The sequence below is a fragment of the Kogia breviceps genome, chromosome X, assembly GCF_026419965.1.
Source record: "Kogia breviceps isolate mKogBre1 chromosome X, mKogBre1 haplotype 1, whole genome shotgun sequence".
NCBI lineage: Eukaryota > Metazoa > Chordata > Mammalia > Artiodactyla > Physeteridae > Kogia > Kogia breviceps.
Genome location: NC_081330.1, coordinates 118,796,040 through 118,815,822, shown reverse-complemented (window position 1 = coordinate 118,815,822; position 19,783 = coordinate 118,796,040). Strand labels below are relative to the sequence as shown.

The 19,783-nt window shown below is 45.2% G+C and overlaps 1 protein-coding gene across 1 annotated transcript in view; it reads right to left on the bottom strand.

Annotated features, from left to right (window-relative positions):
* Positions 1–19,251, bottom strand: part of MAP3K15 (mitogen-activated protein kinase kinase kinase 15) — a 122,119-nt gene extending 102,868 nt beyond the window's left edge. The window contains 2 exon segments of the mRNA XM_067023184.1: positions 18,895–19,233; positions 19,236–19,251. Of these exon segments, the coding sequence (XP_066879285.1) occupies positions 18,895–19,233; positions 19,236–19,251 (355 nt within the window).
* Between the last annotated feature and the right edge of the window lie 532 nt (positions 19,252–19,783).

Below are 19,783 nucleotides of genomic sequence, written 5' to 3'. Positions count from 1 at the left end.
GAGAACAGTATGGAGGTTCCTTAAAAAACTACAAATAGAACTACCATGCGACCCCGCAATCCCACTACTGGGCATATACCCTGAGAAAACCATAATTCAAAAAGAGTCATGTACCACAATGTTCACTGCAGCTCTAATTACGATAGCCAGGACATGGAAGCAACCTAAGTGTCCATCGACAGATGAATGGATAAAGAAGATGTGGCACATATATACAATGGAATATTACTCAGCCATAAAAAGAAATGAAACTGAGTTACTTGTAGTGAGGTGGATGGACCTGGAGTCTGTCATACAGAGTGAAGTAAGTCAGAAAGAGAAAAACAAATACCGTATGCTAACACATATATATGGAATCTAAGAAAAAAAATGTCATGAAGAGACTAGGGGTAGGACGGGAATAAAACACAGACCTACTAGAGCATGGACTTGAGGATATGGGGAGGGGGAAGGGTAAGCTGTGACAAAGTGAGAGAGTGGCAGGGACATATATACACTACCAAATGTAGGGTGGAGAGCTAGTGGGAAGCAGCTGCATGGCACAGGGAGATTAGATAGGTGCTTTGTGACCATCTAGAGGGGTGGGATAGGGAGGGTGGGAGGGAGGAAGACACAAGAGGGAAGAGATATGGGAACATATGTATATGTATAACTGATTCACTTTGTTGTAAAGCAGAAACTAACACACCATTGTAAAGCAATTATACTCCAATAAAGATGTTAAAAAAAAAAAACCTCTTAGGGGAAAACAGAGGCAGAACACTCTTTGACATAAATCTCAGCAATATGTTTTTTGATCCACCTCTTAGAGTACTGAAAATAAAAACAAAAATAAACAAATAGGACCAAATTAAACTTAAAGGCTTCTGCACATCAAAGGAAACCATATTCAAAATGAAAAGATAGGGCTTCCCTGGTGGCCCAGTGGTTGAGTCCTCCTGCCGATGCAGGGGACACGGGTTCATGCCCCGGTCCGGGAGGATTACACATGCCGCGGAGCGGCTGGGCCCGTGAGCCCTGGCCGCTGAGCCTGCGCGTCCGGAGCCTGTGCTCTGCAACGGAAGAGGCCACAACAGTGAGAGGCCCGCGTAACGCTAAAAAAAAAAAAATCTACAAACAATAAATGCTGGAGAGGGTGTGGAGAAAAGGGAACCCTCCTACATTGTTGGTAGGAATGTAAAGTGGTAAAACGACTATGGAGAAGAGTATGGAGATTCCTTAAAAACCTAAAAATAGAATTACCATATGATCCAGCAATCCCATTCCTCGGCATATATCCGGAGAAAACCGTAATTCGAAAAGATACATGCACCCCAATGTTCACTGCAGCACTATTTACAATAGTCAAGACATGGAAGCAACCTAAATGTCCAATGACAGACGAATGGATAAGAAAGATGTGGTAATGGACTCTCCTGGTGGCACAGTGGTTAAGAATCCGCCTGCCAATGCAGAGGACATGGGTTTGAGCCTTGGTCCTGGAAGATCCCACATGCCGTGGAGCAACTAAGCCTGTGCACCACAACTACTGAGCCTGCACTCTAGAGCCCGTGTGCCACAACTACTGAAGCCCTTGAGCCTAGAGCCCATGCTCCACAACAAGAGAAGCCACCACAATGAGAAGCCAGCGCACCTCAACAAAGAGTAGCCCCTGCTCGTCACAACTAGAGAAAGCTCTTGCACAGTAACGAAGACCCATTGCAGCCAAAAATTTTTTTAAAAAAGATGTGGTACATATACACAACGGAATATTACTGAGCCATGAAAAATAATGAAATAATGCCATCTGCAGCAACATGGATGGACCCAGAGATCAACATGCTAAGTGAAGAAAGAGAAAGGCAAATAGCATATGGTATCACTCATATGTGGAATCTAATTTTTTTAAATGATACAAATGAACTTTTTAACAAAACAGAAACAGACTCACAGATCTTGAAATCAAACTTACGGTTACAAAAGGGGAAACATGGGGGAAATGATAAATTAAGAGATTGGGATTAACATATACACACTACTGTATCTATAAAATAGATAACCAACAAGGACCTACTGTATAGCACAGGGAACTATTCAATATTCTGTGATAACTGATGTGAGAAAAGAATTGGAAAAAGAATTGATATATGTATATGTATAACTGAATCACTTTGCTGTACACCTAAAATTAACACCTTGTAAATCAACTATACTTCAATAAAATTTTAAAAAAAACAGGACAGATTGATACTGCCACTCAAAAAAAATTCCAAGTACCTCATGTTCAATTGTAAAAACACCTCAAACCCAAAGTTGACGTTTTGGCCTGACATTTGTCACTCGGGCCAATTGACTGAGCTTGCTTGCAGAATTTCTACCACAATATTTGACCAGCTTACTTTTACAACTTTTAAGACACTAAGTTAGTAGATTATAAATGATAAATATGATAAAACGCCAGACTGGAATTTTTATTATATATGCAGAATTGCGTTTTTTTCCCTAAAGGGACTATAAATTTCCTAAAAGCTTTATTCATCACAGCAGTCACTTGCTTTGCCGTTTACAAAACGCTTCCATAGACGTCTTGGTTGAATTTTAGAACCACCCTGTGAGGCAGGCAACATTGGTAACTGGCTCTACTTTGCAGGTGGGGAAATGGAGCACAGAGAGAGTAACAGATTTGCCCACGGCCACATAGCTAGGGCACGGCAGAGTCCTGTGCTTCCCAGGGCCCAGATGAGGCTTACTACTTAGTGGACTCACTTTCAGAAACTGAGCCACCAGGGGGAGGGAGGGGCAAAACAGTTTAGTTATCAATCTTAGGCAAACAGATCACAGAAAAAAAGAGGTCAAATTCAGATCTTCATTGACAAATGCACCCTGTGCTCTAATTACCTTCTAGTTCCCCCTGACGCAGGCCAGTCTCAGGGGAAAAGCCTGCATAAAATAAACCATCCTCCTTGACCGTGGACCCCACCTACACCTTCTACCTATCTTGGCTGAACAAATCTTAAGAAGTGATACGCCATCAGGGACTGCAACAAGCCAAGGTTAAAATCTATTCTTAGCAGGAAAGTATCTGAATTTAAAAGCAAAGTACCCATCAAACAAACAATTTAAGAATCAATTACAATGAGCTCACATGTGTATATGAAACAAGAAAGACGGATGAGGTATAGGATTTTAGTTCATCAAAAACTTTTGAACATTATTTTATTGAGATGTCTTAAAAGGAGTAAGTAAATTTATAACTTTTTACTGTGGTTTAAAAGTATCTGATTTCCAAAGCAAAGCATTAGCAAAACGATATGATGGCAAATGATTTGCCGGTCCTTAAACATATTCCAGGTTATCTGGAAGCCTATCTTGCTCCCAGCAGAAAGTAAGAAATAATGAATATAAGTAAGGTTGGCTGTGCCTAAATGAAAACAACTAGATTTTAGAACAATTTTCCTGCTAAAGACATTGTAAAAAAAAAAAAACCTGATTGGATTTATGGCAACACTGGCCATCTAAAAGCTACCTAAAAACAACAGAGCCTAGATTTACTGGACAGGAGGCACCTCTACTAACTCGTACCAGAATTTAGAGCTTACTTCATACACTGCTGCTCAATTCCAACATACTTGAGGGCAGGTCAATGGAAAGAATGCTGTGAAGTGGAGGAGACAGCCTACGAATTCAATGTCAGGAAGTCAACAAATCCTTACCAAGTGCCACGTGGGATGGGTACTAGTTGCTTGGACTATTAAGTTTCAACTGGGAGTGGGGTTGGGGGAGAGTGGGCACATCAGTAAACTATATCCTGTCCCCCATATTTTGCTTTCTGGTATCATTTTTGGTAAGAGTGACCTAAAAATAAATCATTTTTATACTTTATAAGTACAATTATGATATGTCCGTTTACCAGTTTTTTTCAAAACAAAGATGCCATATATAAGCAAACTATGTTTACTCACAGAGGTGAATGGATTCACTGGGCTTAATTTCAGACCACTCACAGTGAAATATTTGTGATATGAAGTAGAGCATAATTTAAGTCACGTATATGTTGCTCTTCCAACTAACAACACAAAAAATAATGTGCAGCATTAAACTGCAAACTAGGGTGCGTTCATCACTTCAAATGGTAACAATATCGTCATCATCATCCGTGATGTCACACTTCACCGTTTTGCCTCCGGGTTCCCTGGGAGCCTTTGAGCATACTACCTCATACTTTCATCTTCGGCAGCTTCCCTCAACTCTTTTATAAAGGGATCTGCTTTGACATGACTCTCTTTGGCAAACTTTCTGCAACAGATTTCTTAAAGGCTTTTCTAACCAGCAGCTAATGACCTCGTCTTCCAAAAGTTCTGTGTCATACATCACCTTCAAGATGTGGGCAGCTTCAGAGAGGAGGAGAACTTGATGTATTGCCTACTGCACACTGCAAAATGTGATGAGGGTACTGCTGAGCTTTTCTGTTTATAGTGGCAAAATTGTAGGAAATTTCTTAATTCGTTCTCTTAACCACCTCATTAAAATGACCACCAATCAACACAAGAGGACCCTTGGCTTTTACATCTACTTCAACAATAATACCCTCTTTCTTTTTAACAACATCAACTGCTCCTTCAAGGTCATCACTAGGTGCCGGGCATTTGCTGAGTTTTCACCCATTCTGCGCTCTAAGCTTCTCAAGTGGTGTCCATCCCCACAGCCTGTGGAGGGCAACTGAGTTCATTTGGTGGTGGTGGTGATGGTGGTGACTCGTTGCTAGATATGGGGCCATTTTTCTTTCTCTTTAACCCTTCTAATTTCCTTTCCCCCCCCCATGTACCCATTTCCTTTTTCTTAGGTGGTTCTTTGAAAATGAATATGCAGACCTTATGATCTGCATCAAGCATGCCTCGTTAGCCACAGGCTTTACAAAAATTACTTAGCAAGGACAAGTATTTTGGATGCAAGGTTTTTATTCTCAGGACAGAGAACACGTTTTTTAATGAACTCCCCCAACAAGTCTTGAAACTTTAGCCTTGTGAGATCTAACGACAATCCAACGGTCATTCTAAACATCAAAATGGCCTTTGCTCCCAGCTCACAACCAACATCTTCGGAGGGATACACTGGAGGCCAATCAAGCACCTTTAACGTGTCAACCATCTCCTTTTGTTCCATTTATTCTATTTCTTTTGCCCCCCAACCTTAACAGTCACACAGAGTATCAGGTATGGACAGAACTGGTCTGATACAATGCAGCTGGCATTGAGGCTATTTTTGCTTACTGGTAAGCTTGATAAGATGCGGAGATATTTTATTATATTCTGGTTACTACTGCTGCATGAAAAAAATCACCTCAAACTTTAATGGTACAAGTTTGAGTTCTGGTTCCAAGTAAGATGGAATAAATACATCCCACCCTGTCTCTTCATGAATGCCGTTATAAAAACTAGACAGAGTGGATGGAGTAGCTATTTTAGGAGTGTGAAAACTTAAGTGGTAGCAAGCAGCCTAGAGAAGATGACTAGATTTCGGAGAACCACCAAATCAACAGCAAGTTTCACATTTTCCCCCAGTCTCCCCCGGCTTGGCCTAAAGGCAGCCTGAAACCCAGAACTGGGTGTTAGGTGTGGACACAGAGAGCATCAGGAGAAACCCTCTAAAAATAAGGCAGGAAAGGGGCCTCCTAATGCTCAGAGGAAGTGAGGGAAATTCTCTACTGTCTTCCTCTTCCTTGTCCTCTTGTACCCCGAGGCCCCCTGCAATCCCACAGCGGTGACAGCAGAGACAGTCAGTGGCAGAGGGGGCCCACAGGTGCCTGGAACTCCGAGAGGGGAATCTTTTGCTCTAATTGAAGCAGCTGTGGTCCCAAGGGTGGCGGCGGTGAATCTCCATTGCTTATTTTCCTCCTTATGAACGCCTGGCCTCAGACATGGGCCCAGTTGTGGGAAGTGTGAGGCCGAATGGAATAACTGGCCACAGGACTGAAAAGGGAGCCCCAGTAAACCAGAAAGCACAAAGCTGAACAGCACTAAAAGCGCTTTGAAATCAGAACTGACACCACAACTGAAACGGACCCTGGCAACTTGAAACAACTAGGCCGACTGCCTGCTAAAGCAAAAATATCAACAGACTCCACAGGATATAAACAAGGGCCAGAATCTCATAACATAATATTCAAAAATGCTCAGGATAGGCTCCTAAATTACTTGACATTCAAAGACGCAGGAAAATTTCAACTCACATGAGAAAAGACAATCGACAGACTCCAATGACAAGATGACACAGACATGAGAATTATCCGACAATGACTTTAAAGCAGTTATTGTAAAAATTCTCCAAGAAGTGAGGGTAAACACTCCTGAAAAGAATGGAGAAAATAGAAAGTCTTAACAACTAAAGAGCCAAATGAAAATTTTAGGAACGAAAATTTTAATAAGCAAAAGAAAAAACTCACTAGAGGGGCTCACAAGAAGAATGGAGATGATAGTGGGTCAGTGAACTTAAAGACGGTTCAACGGAAATGATCCAGTACGAACAACAGAAAAAAGACAAAGGGTTTAGGCTCAAATGCAGAAAGATCTCCTAGGGACTTCCCTGGTGGCACGGTGGTTAGAAATCCGCCTGCCAATGCAGGGGACACGGGGTTCGAGCCCTGGTCCGGGAAGATCCCGCATGCCACGGAGCAACTAAGCCCGTGCGCCACAACTACTGAGCCTGTGCTCTAGAGCCCGTGCTCCGCAATGAGAGAAGCCACCGCAATGAGAGGCCCATGCACTGCAACGAAGGGTAGTCCCCGCTCGCCGCAGCTAGAGAAAGCCCGCACGCAGCAATGAAGACCCAATGCAGCCAAAAATTAATAAATAAATAAATAAACTTAAAAAAAGAAAAAGAAAGATCTCCTAGAAATCAAGACCCCCTCCCAAAGACCCATAAACCAATAGGAAAAAAGGGGGGAGGGTTATGGAGAGATAGCGCTCAGAAAAAAAGGGAAATATGCTCAACTTTGCTCAGAGTAAGAGAAATACAAACTAAAACTAATTGAGATATCATCCCTCAACCATCAGGTTAACAGGAGTCTAAAATACTGGCAAACTATTTTGTTAGTGAGGTTATAAAGAAAGATAACGGTATAACCCACAGATAGAAATCTGACACTATTTACCAAAATTACAGGTGCATTTATTCTTTAATTCACAAATACCACTTTGGGCTACCTAATCACAAATACACCCATACACGTATTAAATGGCCCATGTATGAAGTTATTCATCGCAGCTTAGTAGCAAAAAACTATACATCCAAGTGTTCCGTAAAAAAAGGTATTGGTAGAATAAACAATGATACATCCACCCAATGAAGTACTATTCAGCTATAAAGAAGAATAAGGAAGATTCCCATATTCTGATTTGGAAAGGTGTCCTGGCTAAACTGTATTTGGTCTGGTACCTTTTGAGTAAGAAAGGGAGAATAAGAACGCCAGATAGTAATATTTTCGGCTCTGTGGGCCACACGGTCTCCACCACTGTAGCCCCAAAGTGGCCACAGGCGAATGGATGCATTCCAATAAAACTTTAGTTACAAAATAAAGGCAGCCAGCTTGCAGGTTGTAGCTTGCTGACAACAGACATAAAGAAACACTGAAAGGATAAATAAGAAACTAAAAAAACTTAGAAGAAACAGCACAGATGGGATAAAAACAGATAAATTGGACTTCAAAATTAAAAACTCGTGCGTTAAAAAACAGCATCAAGTTAAAAGATAAATCACCCAACGGGAGAAAATATTTGCAAATTGTATATCTGACAAGGGAATATGTCTCCAGATTATATAAAGGATTCTTACAGCTCAACAAGATGTCAAACAGCCCAACTGAAAAAAAAGGACAAAGGATTTGAATAGACATTTCTGCAAAGATATACAAATGGTCAATAAACACATGAAAAGACATTTAACATCCTTAGTCATCAAGGAAATTCAAATCAAAACCAAAATGAGGGCTTCCCTGGCGGCGCAGTGGTTGAGAGTCCGCCTGCCGATGCAGGGGACACGGGTTCGTGCCCCGGTCCGGGAAGAACCCACATGCCGCGGAGTGGCTGGGCCCGTGAGCCATGGCCACTGAGCCTGTGTCCGGAGCCTGTGCTCCACAACGGGAGAGGCCACAACAGTGAGAGGCCCGTGTACCGCAAAAAAAAAAAAAAAAAAAAAAAAAAAAGAAAGCCACCAAAATGAGATAACACTTCAAACCTACTAGGATGGCTCTAATATTAAAAAGACAGAAAATAACAAGTGTTGGTGAGGATGTGGTGAAATTGAAATGCTCACACATTGCTGATGGGAATGTAAAATGGTGCAGCTACTTTGGAAAATTTTTCTGGAAAGGGAGTTCCTCAAAAGGTTACATATAAGGTGGATGCAATCCAAGTGTGCATCAATGGATATGAATGGATAAACAAAATGTGGTCTATCCGTACAGCAGAATATTATTCAGCCTTAAAAAGGAAGGAAATTCTGACACGTGCTACAACATGGATGAACTTTGAGGACATTATGCTAAATGAAAAAAGCCAGCCACACACACACCCAGAACACTGTACGATTCCACTTACAAATCGTACCCAGAGTAGTCAAACTCAGAGACAGAAAGTACAATGGTGGTTACTGGTAGCTGGGGGTAGGGCAGAGTGGAGAATCGTGGTTTAATGGGTACAGAGTTCACGTTCTGTAAGATGAAAACGTTCTGGAGACTGGTTACACAATATGAACGCACCACACTACCGAACGGCACACTTAAACAGTTAAGACGGTAAATTCTATGACGTGTTCCTTTATCACAATAAAAAACGTGTAAAAGAACATTAGAGTTACCATATGACCCAGAAATCCCACTGCTAGGTGGATACCCAAGAGAAATGCAAACACAAGTCCACACAAAACCTTGCAGCATTATTCACAACAGCCCAAACTGGAAATAACCCCTTCAGCGGAAGGACGGACAAATACAAGGTGGATTATCCACACAACAAAATACTATCCAACAACAAAAAAGTCATGAAGTACTGATATATACCACAACACGGATGAATCCTGAAAGCACATTAAGTGAAAGAAGACAGTCACAACGCACCAGCGTGACATGATTCCATTTATATGAATAAACAAATCTCTAGAGACAGATAGTTGTTACTCCTGGCCGGGCCGGCAAACAGAAGCGATCATACTCTGAGGTGCTGCCGGCGTTCACTTGTCTTTTCGGATCCACGTGCTGGGTTACGTGGTGTGTACAGTTTGTGAAAAGTCACAGAGCAGTACACAAGACTGTACCCTTTCCTGTATATATGCTATACGTAAATAAAAAGGAAAAATCAAGAGCTCATCACAAAGCGGGCTTTTGTGCCTTCCCCTCACCTCCTTTCTGCAGCACAGGACCAGGAATGGAGTTGGCATGGATCTCCAACCTCAAAACTTAGGAAAAAACAATGTTTCTTTAACCAACTGCAGAACTATAACACGACCCTACAACATGATCGTCCAAAGAATCTGAGCCCCCAGTCTTTACTATTTCACACAGCACATTTCCTTCCATACTGAGGTTCTGGTGTGTTTATTGCTGGGAGCAAGAGGGAGGCAAAGACATTTACTGAGCACTTACTAAGTTCAGGGCACTTGCTTGAATCTCTACCTAGAGGTTTTTTAAATGGGGGTCAGAGATGTTAAGTAAGTTATCCAGGGTCACACAGCCTATAAATGACAGGGCAGAAATTAAAACCTGATCCGTAAAGCCAATGTCCTCTCCCCTCTGCCACTCGTATTGCTGGGCGCAGTGGGACACAATGATGGAACACACGTTGGTAAAGTTTCATCACGGATCTGTTTTGTCGGTTTGTACTCCAGTAGGCAGAAAGGCAATTTGCCTAAAGGACAACCTGCATTTCATACACGTTCCTGGATGGTGAGATGAAAGAGAGGCAGCCACGGTCCTGCCAGCTAGACTCCAGGTCCCTGGAGTACTCATGCCGGGGCAAGACCCATCTCCCAGATGTCTGAAGCAAGGTGTCGGGCTTGGTTTATCCAAAGTCACCTGTGTCAAACTGAATTTGAGATGAATCACAGCCCTCGATGTAAAAGCTAAAATGATAAAGCTTTCAGAAGAACATGGAGAAGAGGAGCTGCAAAACCACAACCCGGACGTAGGCGAAGATTTCTTAGACGGGACACAGAAGGCAAACTTAACAGGAAAAGAGCCTAAATTAGATTTAATCAAAGTTAAAATTTTCTGCTCATCAAATGTCACAAGTGGATGAATAAGCAAGCCCCAGTCTGGGAGCAAATGTTCACAAAATACACTTCCGACAAAGCACTGGAATCCGGAATACATAAAGAACTCTTCTAATTCAATAATAAGATGACAACCCAACTAAACGGGCAAATGGCTTGAACAGACATCTCACAAAGGAAGATTGTCTGCATGGCTCAACAGCACATGAAAAGGTGCTCAGCATCACTGATCATCAGGGAAAGGTGACTTAAAACCATAATGGGAAACCACCACACCCCCCAACTAGCAGGGCCAAAATAGAAAAGCTCAGTAATACAAAGTGTTGGTGAGGACAAGAAGGCACGGTAACTCTTGTGCATCGGTGCTACAAATATAAAATGGTGCCACTTTGAAAAAAAAGTTTGGAAGTTTCTTAAATAGTTTAACATACACCTACCCTTTGATCCAGCCATTCCACTCCTAGGTATTTACCCGAGAGGAATAAAAAACATTTGCCATCAAAAAGACCTACATACAAATGTTCACAGTAGCCTTATTTATAATAGCCCCAAACTGGGAACAACCCCAATGTCCTTCAACAGGAGAATGGCTAAACCAACTGTGATATATTCACGCAATGGAATAGTATTTGGCATTAAAAAGGAACAAGCTACTGCTAACAGCAACAGAATGGATGAATCTCAGAAAAGTCAAGCTGAGCGAAGGAAGCCAGACACGGAAGAGTACACACTGTCTGAGTCCATTTACACAAAACTCTACAAAAGGCAAATCTAATCTAAAGTGACAGCGTAAGAGTCATTGCCCGGGGCCAGGAACGGGAGTGGAAAGGTGAACGAGTGGGAGGGGACATAAGGGAACTTTCTGGGCAGTTGGAAACTATATTGTGATAGCATTTGCCTACCTAGGTTTAGTCGTTTCTCCAAGTTGTACAACTAAGATTTGTGCATTTCAATGTATATACATTTTTACACTAACAATGTTGAAAAGTATAATCAAGTACGGGGTGGGGAGTGGGTAGAGGCCAAGAAGAAATAAAGGTGGCAGAATGTTAATAACTGTTGAAGCTGCGTAAGGCACATGCTTGAAATTTTCCATAATACAAAAATTGAAGAGAAGAAAAAAAAATCATCTACATCCAACGCTCCCGCTCTCCCCCCGCCCCTTCGTGTCCAGTTCTGCCTGGCCCCTGGGCTGCCCTCCCGCAGCCCCAACTCCTGAGTGAACTCTGCTTCCTGCCAAGGTCTGCCGCTTGACTCCTTTCTCCTCTACAACTCCCCACCACCAACCAAGCCCCTATAACCGCCACGCATTTTTGCCAAGCCCTGTCACACCCAATAGCTCAAAAGCTGTTCAAGGGACTGGGAAAGAAGAAGTTTTCCAGCTTGCTTTTCAAGAGTTCAGTCCTCTCCCGCCTACACTGTCTGACCGGAATTTAAACGGCACCTACCTCAAAGCCTGATACTTAGGAGGTTTTAAAAGATAGTTTATGGGGCTTCTCTGGTCGCGCAGTGGTTGAGAGTCCGCCTGCCGATGCAGGGGATGCGGGTTCGTGCCCCGGTCCGGGAGGATCCCACATGACGCGGAGCGGCTGGGCCCGTGAGCCATGGCCGCCGAGCCTGCGCGTCCGGAGCCTGTGCTCCGCAACAGGAGAGGCCACAACAATGAGAGGCCCGCGTACCGCAAAAAAAAAAAAAAAAAAAAAAAAAGATAGTTTATGGCTTGTATTCCAAAAATACGTCTGTAAGTTGACGACTGGGAACTGAACATACATTTTCCCGCATAACAAATAATATACAGCCACTAATGCAGCGGGCCAGTCCACAAATATCTATCTACCCACTGTACGCACTCAAGGCTCCAACAGCAATACCTCAATTCAATGCTACAGGTGCAAGGCTTCTCTATCAGCCAGTTCACGTGACTAAGCGTTGAGGAAAGTTCCAGGCTCAATGCTGAGTCAGTAGCAGTAAAAGTGGTTCAAAAGGAAGGAGGCTCAGGGAAGGGCCCCTCTGGGCAAGCCAGTAGCCACGTGCAGCAGAGGACAGCTGAGATCCGGCCAGGGGCTCGTGTGCACAGGTCCCTGGATGTACAGTCATTGTTGTCTGGGCCTGAGCCGGCCGGCAGGGAAACAAGAAGAGTGGGAGAAGGCTTCTGACTTACAGCCCCGTCTTTAATCTCCTACTGCGCTTGCTTGAAATAAAATCACATTTATATTATAGAAAATACACATTATAGAACGTGTGGACAAACAACAAGAACCAGTCTGCCCAGCACACAATCCAAACCACTGTTTCCATTCCAGTGTGGCCAGTGTGAGTTCTTCTAGTCTCTTCTATTAGATATGTACCACCCAGAAATGTGTCGTTAGGATGTATCTTATTTTTTAATAAAATCACAATCGCACTATGCCTGGCCACCATTTTCAACTTGGTTTCTATAGGAAACCACATTCTGATTTCCTTTTGAGGGTCCCCAACAAATTTTTGCTGCATCTCGACAGGAGAAACCAAGTGTCATCTGTGTCCACTGAGAGTTATTCTCAAAAGGAGCTGGATACGTATTCCTAGGAAACACTCAAAGTGTAGCAAAGAAAACGGCATCTGGTTCCCCGCCATTGAAGAGTTCACTGTCTGGCAGAAGATCAACCATTAAATCAATAATGATTTAATCACAACTGTGATTAAATCACCACAGTGTGCGCACAACTGACAGGGGGCGGGAGAAGTTCGTGAAGGCTTCCTTGAAGACCTGAGATGTGAAGGCCGAAGGAGCTTTGGGCAGAGGAGGATTGCCAGGTGGTGGAGGGTGCCAGGATACGGCGGCTTCTAAGCAGATGACATGTACTGGAATGCACCGAGACTGGCCCAACCTTGAAAGACCAGTTACAAAACTGCTAACAGTAAGCTGGATGAGAGAAGCCAATGCTTGGACCAAGATGGTGGCAGGCGTTTCTAGCAGAATGCACAGCAAGCGATATTAGTCAGGATGAGCTAGGCTGTGCTGCCATATCAGACGAATCCCCCAAATTTCTGCCATCTTGGACACACAGCCTTCGAGTTTGCCATGACAGAGGCAAACTTCCCCAGTAGAGAGAAGGGAAGCAGGTTTGAGAACCCTTTGCAAGCAACAGGCTGGATTTGGCAATGAGGGACAGGGTGGAGTCAAGAATGACTCCCAGGTTTCTGACTTGAACTGCTAAATTGATGATTTCACTCATCAAAGTTTACTTACATAACGGAAGGCAAAATGTCTAACTAACTACTGCCCTTACATTCTGCCGGAAGTATTGATAGACTTGGCCAGTCTCCTGACCATGTATAGATGGCACACAAAACGTGCATTCTACGACCACCACAGCCATGTGTCCACAGGACTGTCTTCCTTGGAACTTCATGCACTTTCCAGAATGGTGAGGAAAGAGTATGCACCAAATTATTAGAAGTCTTAAGACATGTTTAAGTCTCTCTTTCTCTCTCTCTTTTTTTCTAATATTTATTTATTTATTGGGCTGCGTCAGGTCTTAGTTGCGGCACGCGGGACCTTTTCAGTTGCAGCATGCGGGATCTGGTTCCCTGACCAGGGATTGAACCCGGTCCCCCTGCATTGGGAGTGTGGAGTCTTAGCCACTGGACCACCGGGGAAGACCCTAAGGCTCCTTCTTAAGCAGGAGCCAATGCACCTGTGGATTAATTAAGCCCATCAAAGTCAGCCGAGAGATACATTCAGGCATTTCTAGCAGAATGCACAGCAAGCTGTATTAGAATGAGCTAGGCTATGCTGCCACATCAGACGAATCCCCCAAATTTCAGGGGCTTAACTGCCATCTTGAACAACCTTCAAGTTTGCCATGACAGGCAAAGAGAGATGGAGGCGGCGTATCATCTAACTCTCATTTGCTTTCAAAGTGACGCTTGCTGATGCTGCTCACATTTCACTGGCCAGCACTCGTCAAAAGAACCCCAGCTAACTGCAAAGGAGATTAGGTAATGTGAAAGACTCTACGGAACCCCGGTGGGCACGCTCTATGCCACACGACGCATTAAGCGAACGAAGAATCCATGAATAACATCACAGAACGTGAAGCGAGACACGACCCACATGAAGGGCAGAGAACGGAACTAGAGCTGGCCTTATCTTAAACCATTATATATCCTTTTTTGTTGCAAAAATTCCAATACTACTGTTCGATAAAAAATAACAGAATCACTCCAGTATCATTTAATACAAAAGGAAACAATTACCTAGCCTCCAAAACCAGTGAAACCAGGGAAGAAGCTAGAATGTCTCCTCCCATGGCTGGTATGAACCTGATGGCCCAAGCATTTCCATTCCATTTTCTTGGCCCACAGCAGCATAGTGAGGGGCCCCACGATTGGCATATATTATTACCAGTGACAGTCCATTACATGAGATGATACATGACCTGACTTTCTCTTGGAAAGGCATGCCCTAGGAGACAACTTTCTAGCAGTTGGGGTATATTTTCATAACCCAAGTTGCACTCTCTTACCACTATAAACCGCCCCCCCCCCCAAGTCTGAGGAGCCTGACTAAATAAAAGCTTCTCTCTTGCTTATGCAAAATTCAAAGTGGATGATCCTGGTCCAACAGCTGTCCTCAAAAGAGTGCTCCAGGGATCCGGGTACCTTCCGTCATGTGCTACTGCCGTCTTCTACAGCCAGCCTCCAAGGGACCCACGGAGGCCACAGAAAGGGATGAGAGAGTATGAGAAGATCTACAGATATGCCAACGCCTTGGCCCAAAGTGACAGACATGACTAATACTCACATTTCATTGGCCAGAACTACTTAGATGGCCCACATAGACTCAAAGGGTGCTGGAAAACGTAGTCCCTGCTTCCCAGCAACAACTAGGAGCATCAATCTCCTGACCACCTAGCTACCTCTGCCACACTTTGTATCCCCCAAAAATGACTCTTGCCAGAAAAGGGGAATCATCAGCACAAACTCAAATAACTAACCTGGAGACTGATGTCTTGGTCTTTTAATCAGCGCTCAGGAAACGCAAGGATTTCCTGTTGCAGGTGGCAATACCTCCCAACGTTTAAAATCACTGTGAACATAGCTGAAGAAAAAAATCAGAATCAGGGCCCCCGAGTCAGGAAAGTTGCATGTACGTGCGGTTCAGAGAGGAGGGAGGGCAGGCGGAGCTCAGGCACATCAGGTATGGAAAGCTCACCTGAGTCCCAGGTGCTGATCAAAGGGGCTGTTCTTGTCATTGGAGTAGTTAATAGCTAACTCAGTAACCACAATAAGTGTATTCAACTACAGCATCCTGGGAGAAGAGTTTCTGTGGTCAAAATGTTTGGGAAAGCATGAGACAGAGTTACCCAGGTTTCCTTCCTGTAGGATGTCCGAGTTTTCCATACATTCACAAGCACTGAGAACCTCCAGGAGGGAGACACAGCACACACCTGAGGAAGCAGAGGAGGCTGCTCTGTGCAAACACACCCAACACACACAGTACATTAGCTAAAGTCGTGACTATGAATTCTGTTCAAGTAGAGAAATGGGCACCTCAGCAAAAGGCACCAAGGCATATCGAGAAGGGGCAGTTTTTTCTAAAACACACAAAAAAGAGACATGTTTTGTTCTCCAAATCCTAGAAGTAACCGAGCGATTGACCCTCACTTGCTGAATTTGATAGCTTTACTGAATTCAAGACTCTCATCTTTGAGGATGGATGCTGGATGTTAAAAAAAAGAAAAAAAGAAAAAAAAAAACCCAAAGAAACAAACAAAAAACCAGGTCCTTCTATGGGCCAAAGGCACAACACAGAGATGAGCACCACCTCTGCTAAAAGTAAAAAGAACGTCCCTCAAAAAATTAAACATAGAATTACCGTTTGACCCAGTAATTCCATGTCCGGGTATACACCCGAAAATGTGAAAGCAGAGACTTGAACAGAAAATTTATCCACCCATGGTCATTAGAGCATCATTCACCATAGCCTATGACATCATGCTAAGTGAAATAAGCCAGACACAGAAAGACAAATACTGTATGATTCCACTTATATGAGACATCTATCTAGAGTAGTCAAATTCACAGAGACAGAGGGTAGGACAGTGGGTACCAGGGGCTGGGGGAGTGAGGAGTGGCAAGTTATGAAGGGGTACAGAGATTCTGTTTGGGATGATGAAAAAGTTCTGGAAATGGATCGTGGTGATGACTGCACAGCAGTGCAACTGTACTTAATGACTCTGAAATCCACACTTAAAATTCGTTTCAATGCCAAATTTTATATTCCGTACACTTTACCATAATTATTATTATTATTATTATTTTTGCGGTACGCGGGCCTCTCACTGTTGTGGCCGCTCCCGTTGCGGGGCACAGGCTCCGGACGCGCAGGCTCAGCGGCCGTGGCTCACGGGCCCAGCCGCTCCGCGGCATGTGGGATCTTCCCGGACCGGGGCACGAACCCGTGTCCCCTGCATCGGCAGGGGGACTCTCAACCACTGCGCCACCAGGGAAGTCCCCATAATTATTTTTTTTAAAAGCCAATGAGATGCTCCTCAGCCCTCATGGCTTATGGCGGTTTTCTTTCACAACAGTGCTCACGTGCCCCCTTGCATGGGTTGATGGCTCTCCGGCAGCCCAGCAAATCACCCAGGCACTGGTGACACATAACCTCCTATTCAGACCCACAAAGGACCACATAAAACTGCACAAGGAGATGGAAAACACGATCCAACCCAGCCTTGACTTACTATGACAACAGGAGATAGGAAGTGCTTAAATTTCACATCTACCATCCTCCCTGCCCCCAAAACACACCTGGAACAGTTCAATAGTTCTTGGAGAGCAAGGTTGTAGAACTTTTACAAAAAAGCCAAAGTGACAGATTTATATCTTTTTGGTGGAGACACCCAAAAGCTGTGAATGGCCGAGATCAGGAAGCCGGGGTGGGGGCATGGTGTCTGTTTAAATCCGTGAACCAACTTCTTGGAGTTTTGTATATTGTTTGTCAAACCTATGAAAAGAACTTACTAGTTATGATGATGTACTAAAAAATGATTCATTCAAGACCAGGCCAAGGTCAACCAAAGGAGGTACATACTGCAGCTGAAAATTCTAGGCAATCAGGACCCAGAACAAGAAAAGGTCATGTGCTCTTTGGGTAGCTCTGGAATTGAAAGCCCAAGATTTCTGCCTGAATGAAACTTCACACTCAACCAGAAGGAAGGGGTCCTGGTAGTAGACGAAGGCTTGTTGTACACGTACACACACACACACCAGACAAGCAAAGCCACTGCACGCCAATTTTCAGAGTCGGCACCAGCAGGCGGGAGGCTACAGTTGTGCCTAATGGCCAAATGGACATTTAACCATTCAGAGAAGAGTCTGTTCAAACTCCATTTTCAGCAGAGAACGAACAGAAGTCGAGAAAACCGAGTGGTTCCAGGTGAAATGGGCTCCTGAACAACTTATCTAAAAAAGATGTTGAAAAAAATAACTGAATAAAAAAAAATAAAAATAAAAAAAAAGTTGTGCTGAAGAGTCTACTCTGAGTGATCAGAAACATCCAGGGAGTGTTTTCAAAGGCCCAGCAGCCACTTGTTTGAACAAGCCTGCTACCCCCCACCCCCTGCTTCCAGCTGGGGAGGATTTGCTCTGCAGAAAACAGATCCCGGCAAAGAATTGATGGTAATAAAGCTAGCTTACCATCTCATCAGTACGGTGTGGCCGCCGCCATTTACCTTCTCACAAGCTTTGGGGATTAGCGCAGGCATGTTACTGCTGTTTGACCCGTGGAGAAACCAAGGCACAGGGTCTCCCAGGTGAACTACTGTCCCACAATGCTTGTGAATATCACACAAGTGCCAGAGGCTTGTCACATAGCTTCCAAAGGTTCGGTAAGGAAAAGACCCAAGTAACAATCCGTTCCACACCTGGAGGAACTCGTGCCAACCAAGAGTACTGATTTAAGGCTGGGTTCTTCTGGCACACTTATTACAGTGAGCTGTGTCCCGTTCCGGCAACGGAGGAGATCCTGAAGCCGGGAATGTTTGTGCGTTACAGGATAAAATATATCTGTCACACTGGGAGTAGAGCACAGCCCCACTGTCAATCTGTGTTAAGTGTGCAAAAGAACACCGGGGCATTTCTAAGAGACGCCTCCTCCCCCCATCCCTCCCCCACTGTAATAGACCATTACCCACCCTTGACTGCAAAATGGAATCATGTGGGAAGCATTCGACAATCCTGAGGCCTCAGATTCTGATGTCATTGGTCTGGGATACAGTCTGGGCATTAGGAGTTTGAAAAGCTCCCACAGGTGATTCTAATGTGTAGCCAGGGTTGGGACCCACAGGAGTGAGAAACAGTTGAATAACTAGTGGAGGTCGGGGAACTCAGCCTCGACTGGGTTATAGGCTGTTTCTTGGATCATCTGATGTTTAAGAAAACTGAAGAATAAAGAACTATAAATGCCAGGGGCCTCTGTTTTCTTATCTGTAAAAGGGTACAAGGCTACCTACTCTCTCCTCCCCCAAAGGTGGGGCGGTCCTGTCGAAAGAGTCAGCTGGTGCTAAGATGGGGAGGAAGAGCTGGTGCTTCGGCGGCGTGTGCGAAGTTAAGGAGAACTGGGAGGAGTGGGCTGGGGGCGAAAGGGGACACCCGCCTCACCTGCGTCGTAGAAGGCGTCGAGCACGGCTATCTCCCCAAAGTCCAGCTCCCCGAAGGGCACGGAGGTGAGGTGGGCTCTCTCTGCCTCGCAGGTCCGCAGCAAGCACCGCTGCGCCCCCGCCTCGGGGCCGCCGGCCGCACCGCCTTGGGGGCTCTCGCTGCGCACGTACACTGCCCGCAGAGCCCGCCGCGGCCCGCCCCCGCCCTCGCCCTCGCCTCCAGCCTCCTCGCCCTCGGCCGCCCCCTCGGGCTCCAGCGGCCCCGCCGGCCCCGCCGCGCCCTCGTCCCCCGGCGGCAGCGGGCACTGTGCGGACTCGGCCGGCGCCCCAGCCGGGGGAGCCCGCCGCCGCTCTCCATGTGGCGGCCCTGCGCGCCCTTCCTTGTCCCACCTCCGCGCGAGTGGCCGGCGGCTGTGGCACCTGCTCCTGCGACGCGGGAAGGGAGCTGGGGGAACCCAGCGCCCGCCGGCGGCCCCGGCGTCGGGCCCCTCGGCGGCACGCAGAAGCGGCAGCCCCGTAGCGCCCGAGCGCCCTTTGAAGGCTCGGGAGGGAGGGGCGGGGGCTGCGGACGTCAGGGCGAGCGGACGGCGGGAGGAGGTCTGGGAAGAGCGGCGGGGCAGGAGCCCGCAGGGCGCCCCCTGCCGCCTCCCCCAGACAGCGCCCTAAGAAGGGCGGATTCACGAATTTCAGGGTTTTGCTGTTGCCGTCCCTCCAGCCTTAGGAGTCCCATTTTTTTCCTCAAAACAATTTGAGGCTTTTCAAGCAGAGAAAAAGCTCTTTCAAAGCGCCGGCTGCATGTAAATCTTCAATTCCAAACTAAATACAGATGTAGTGTTAACCCAGAATCGAGATGAGAAGATGCTCATTTAAAATACCTCTGAGTTTGTACT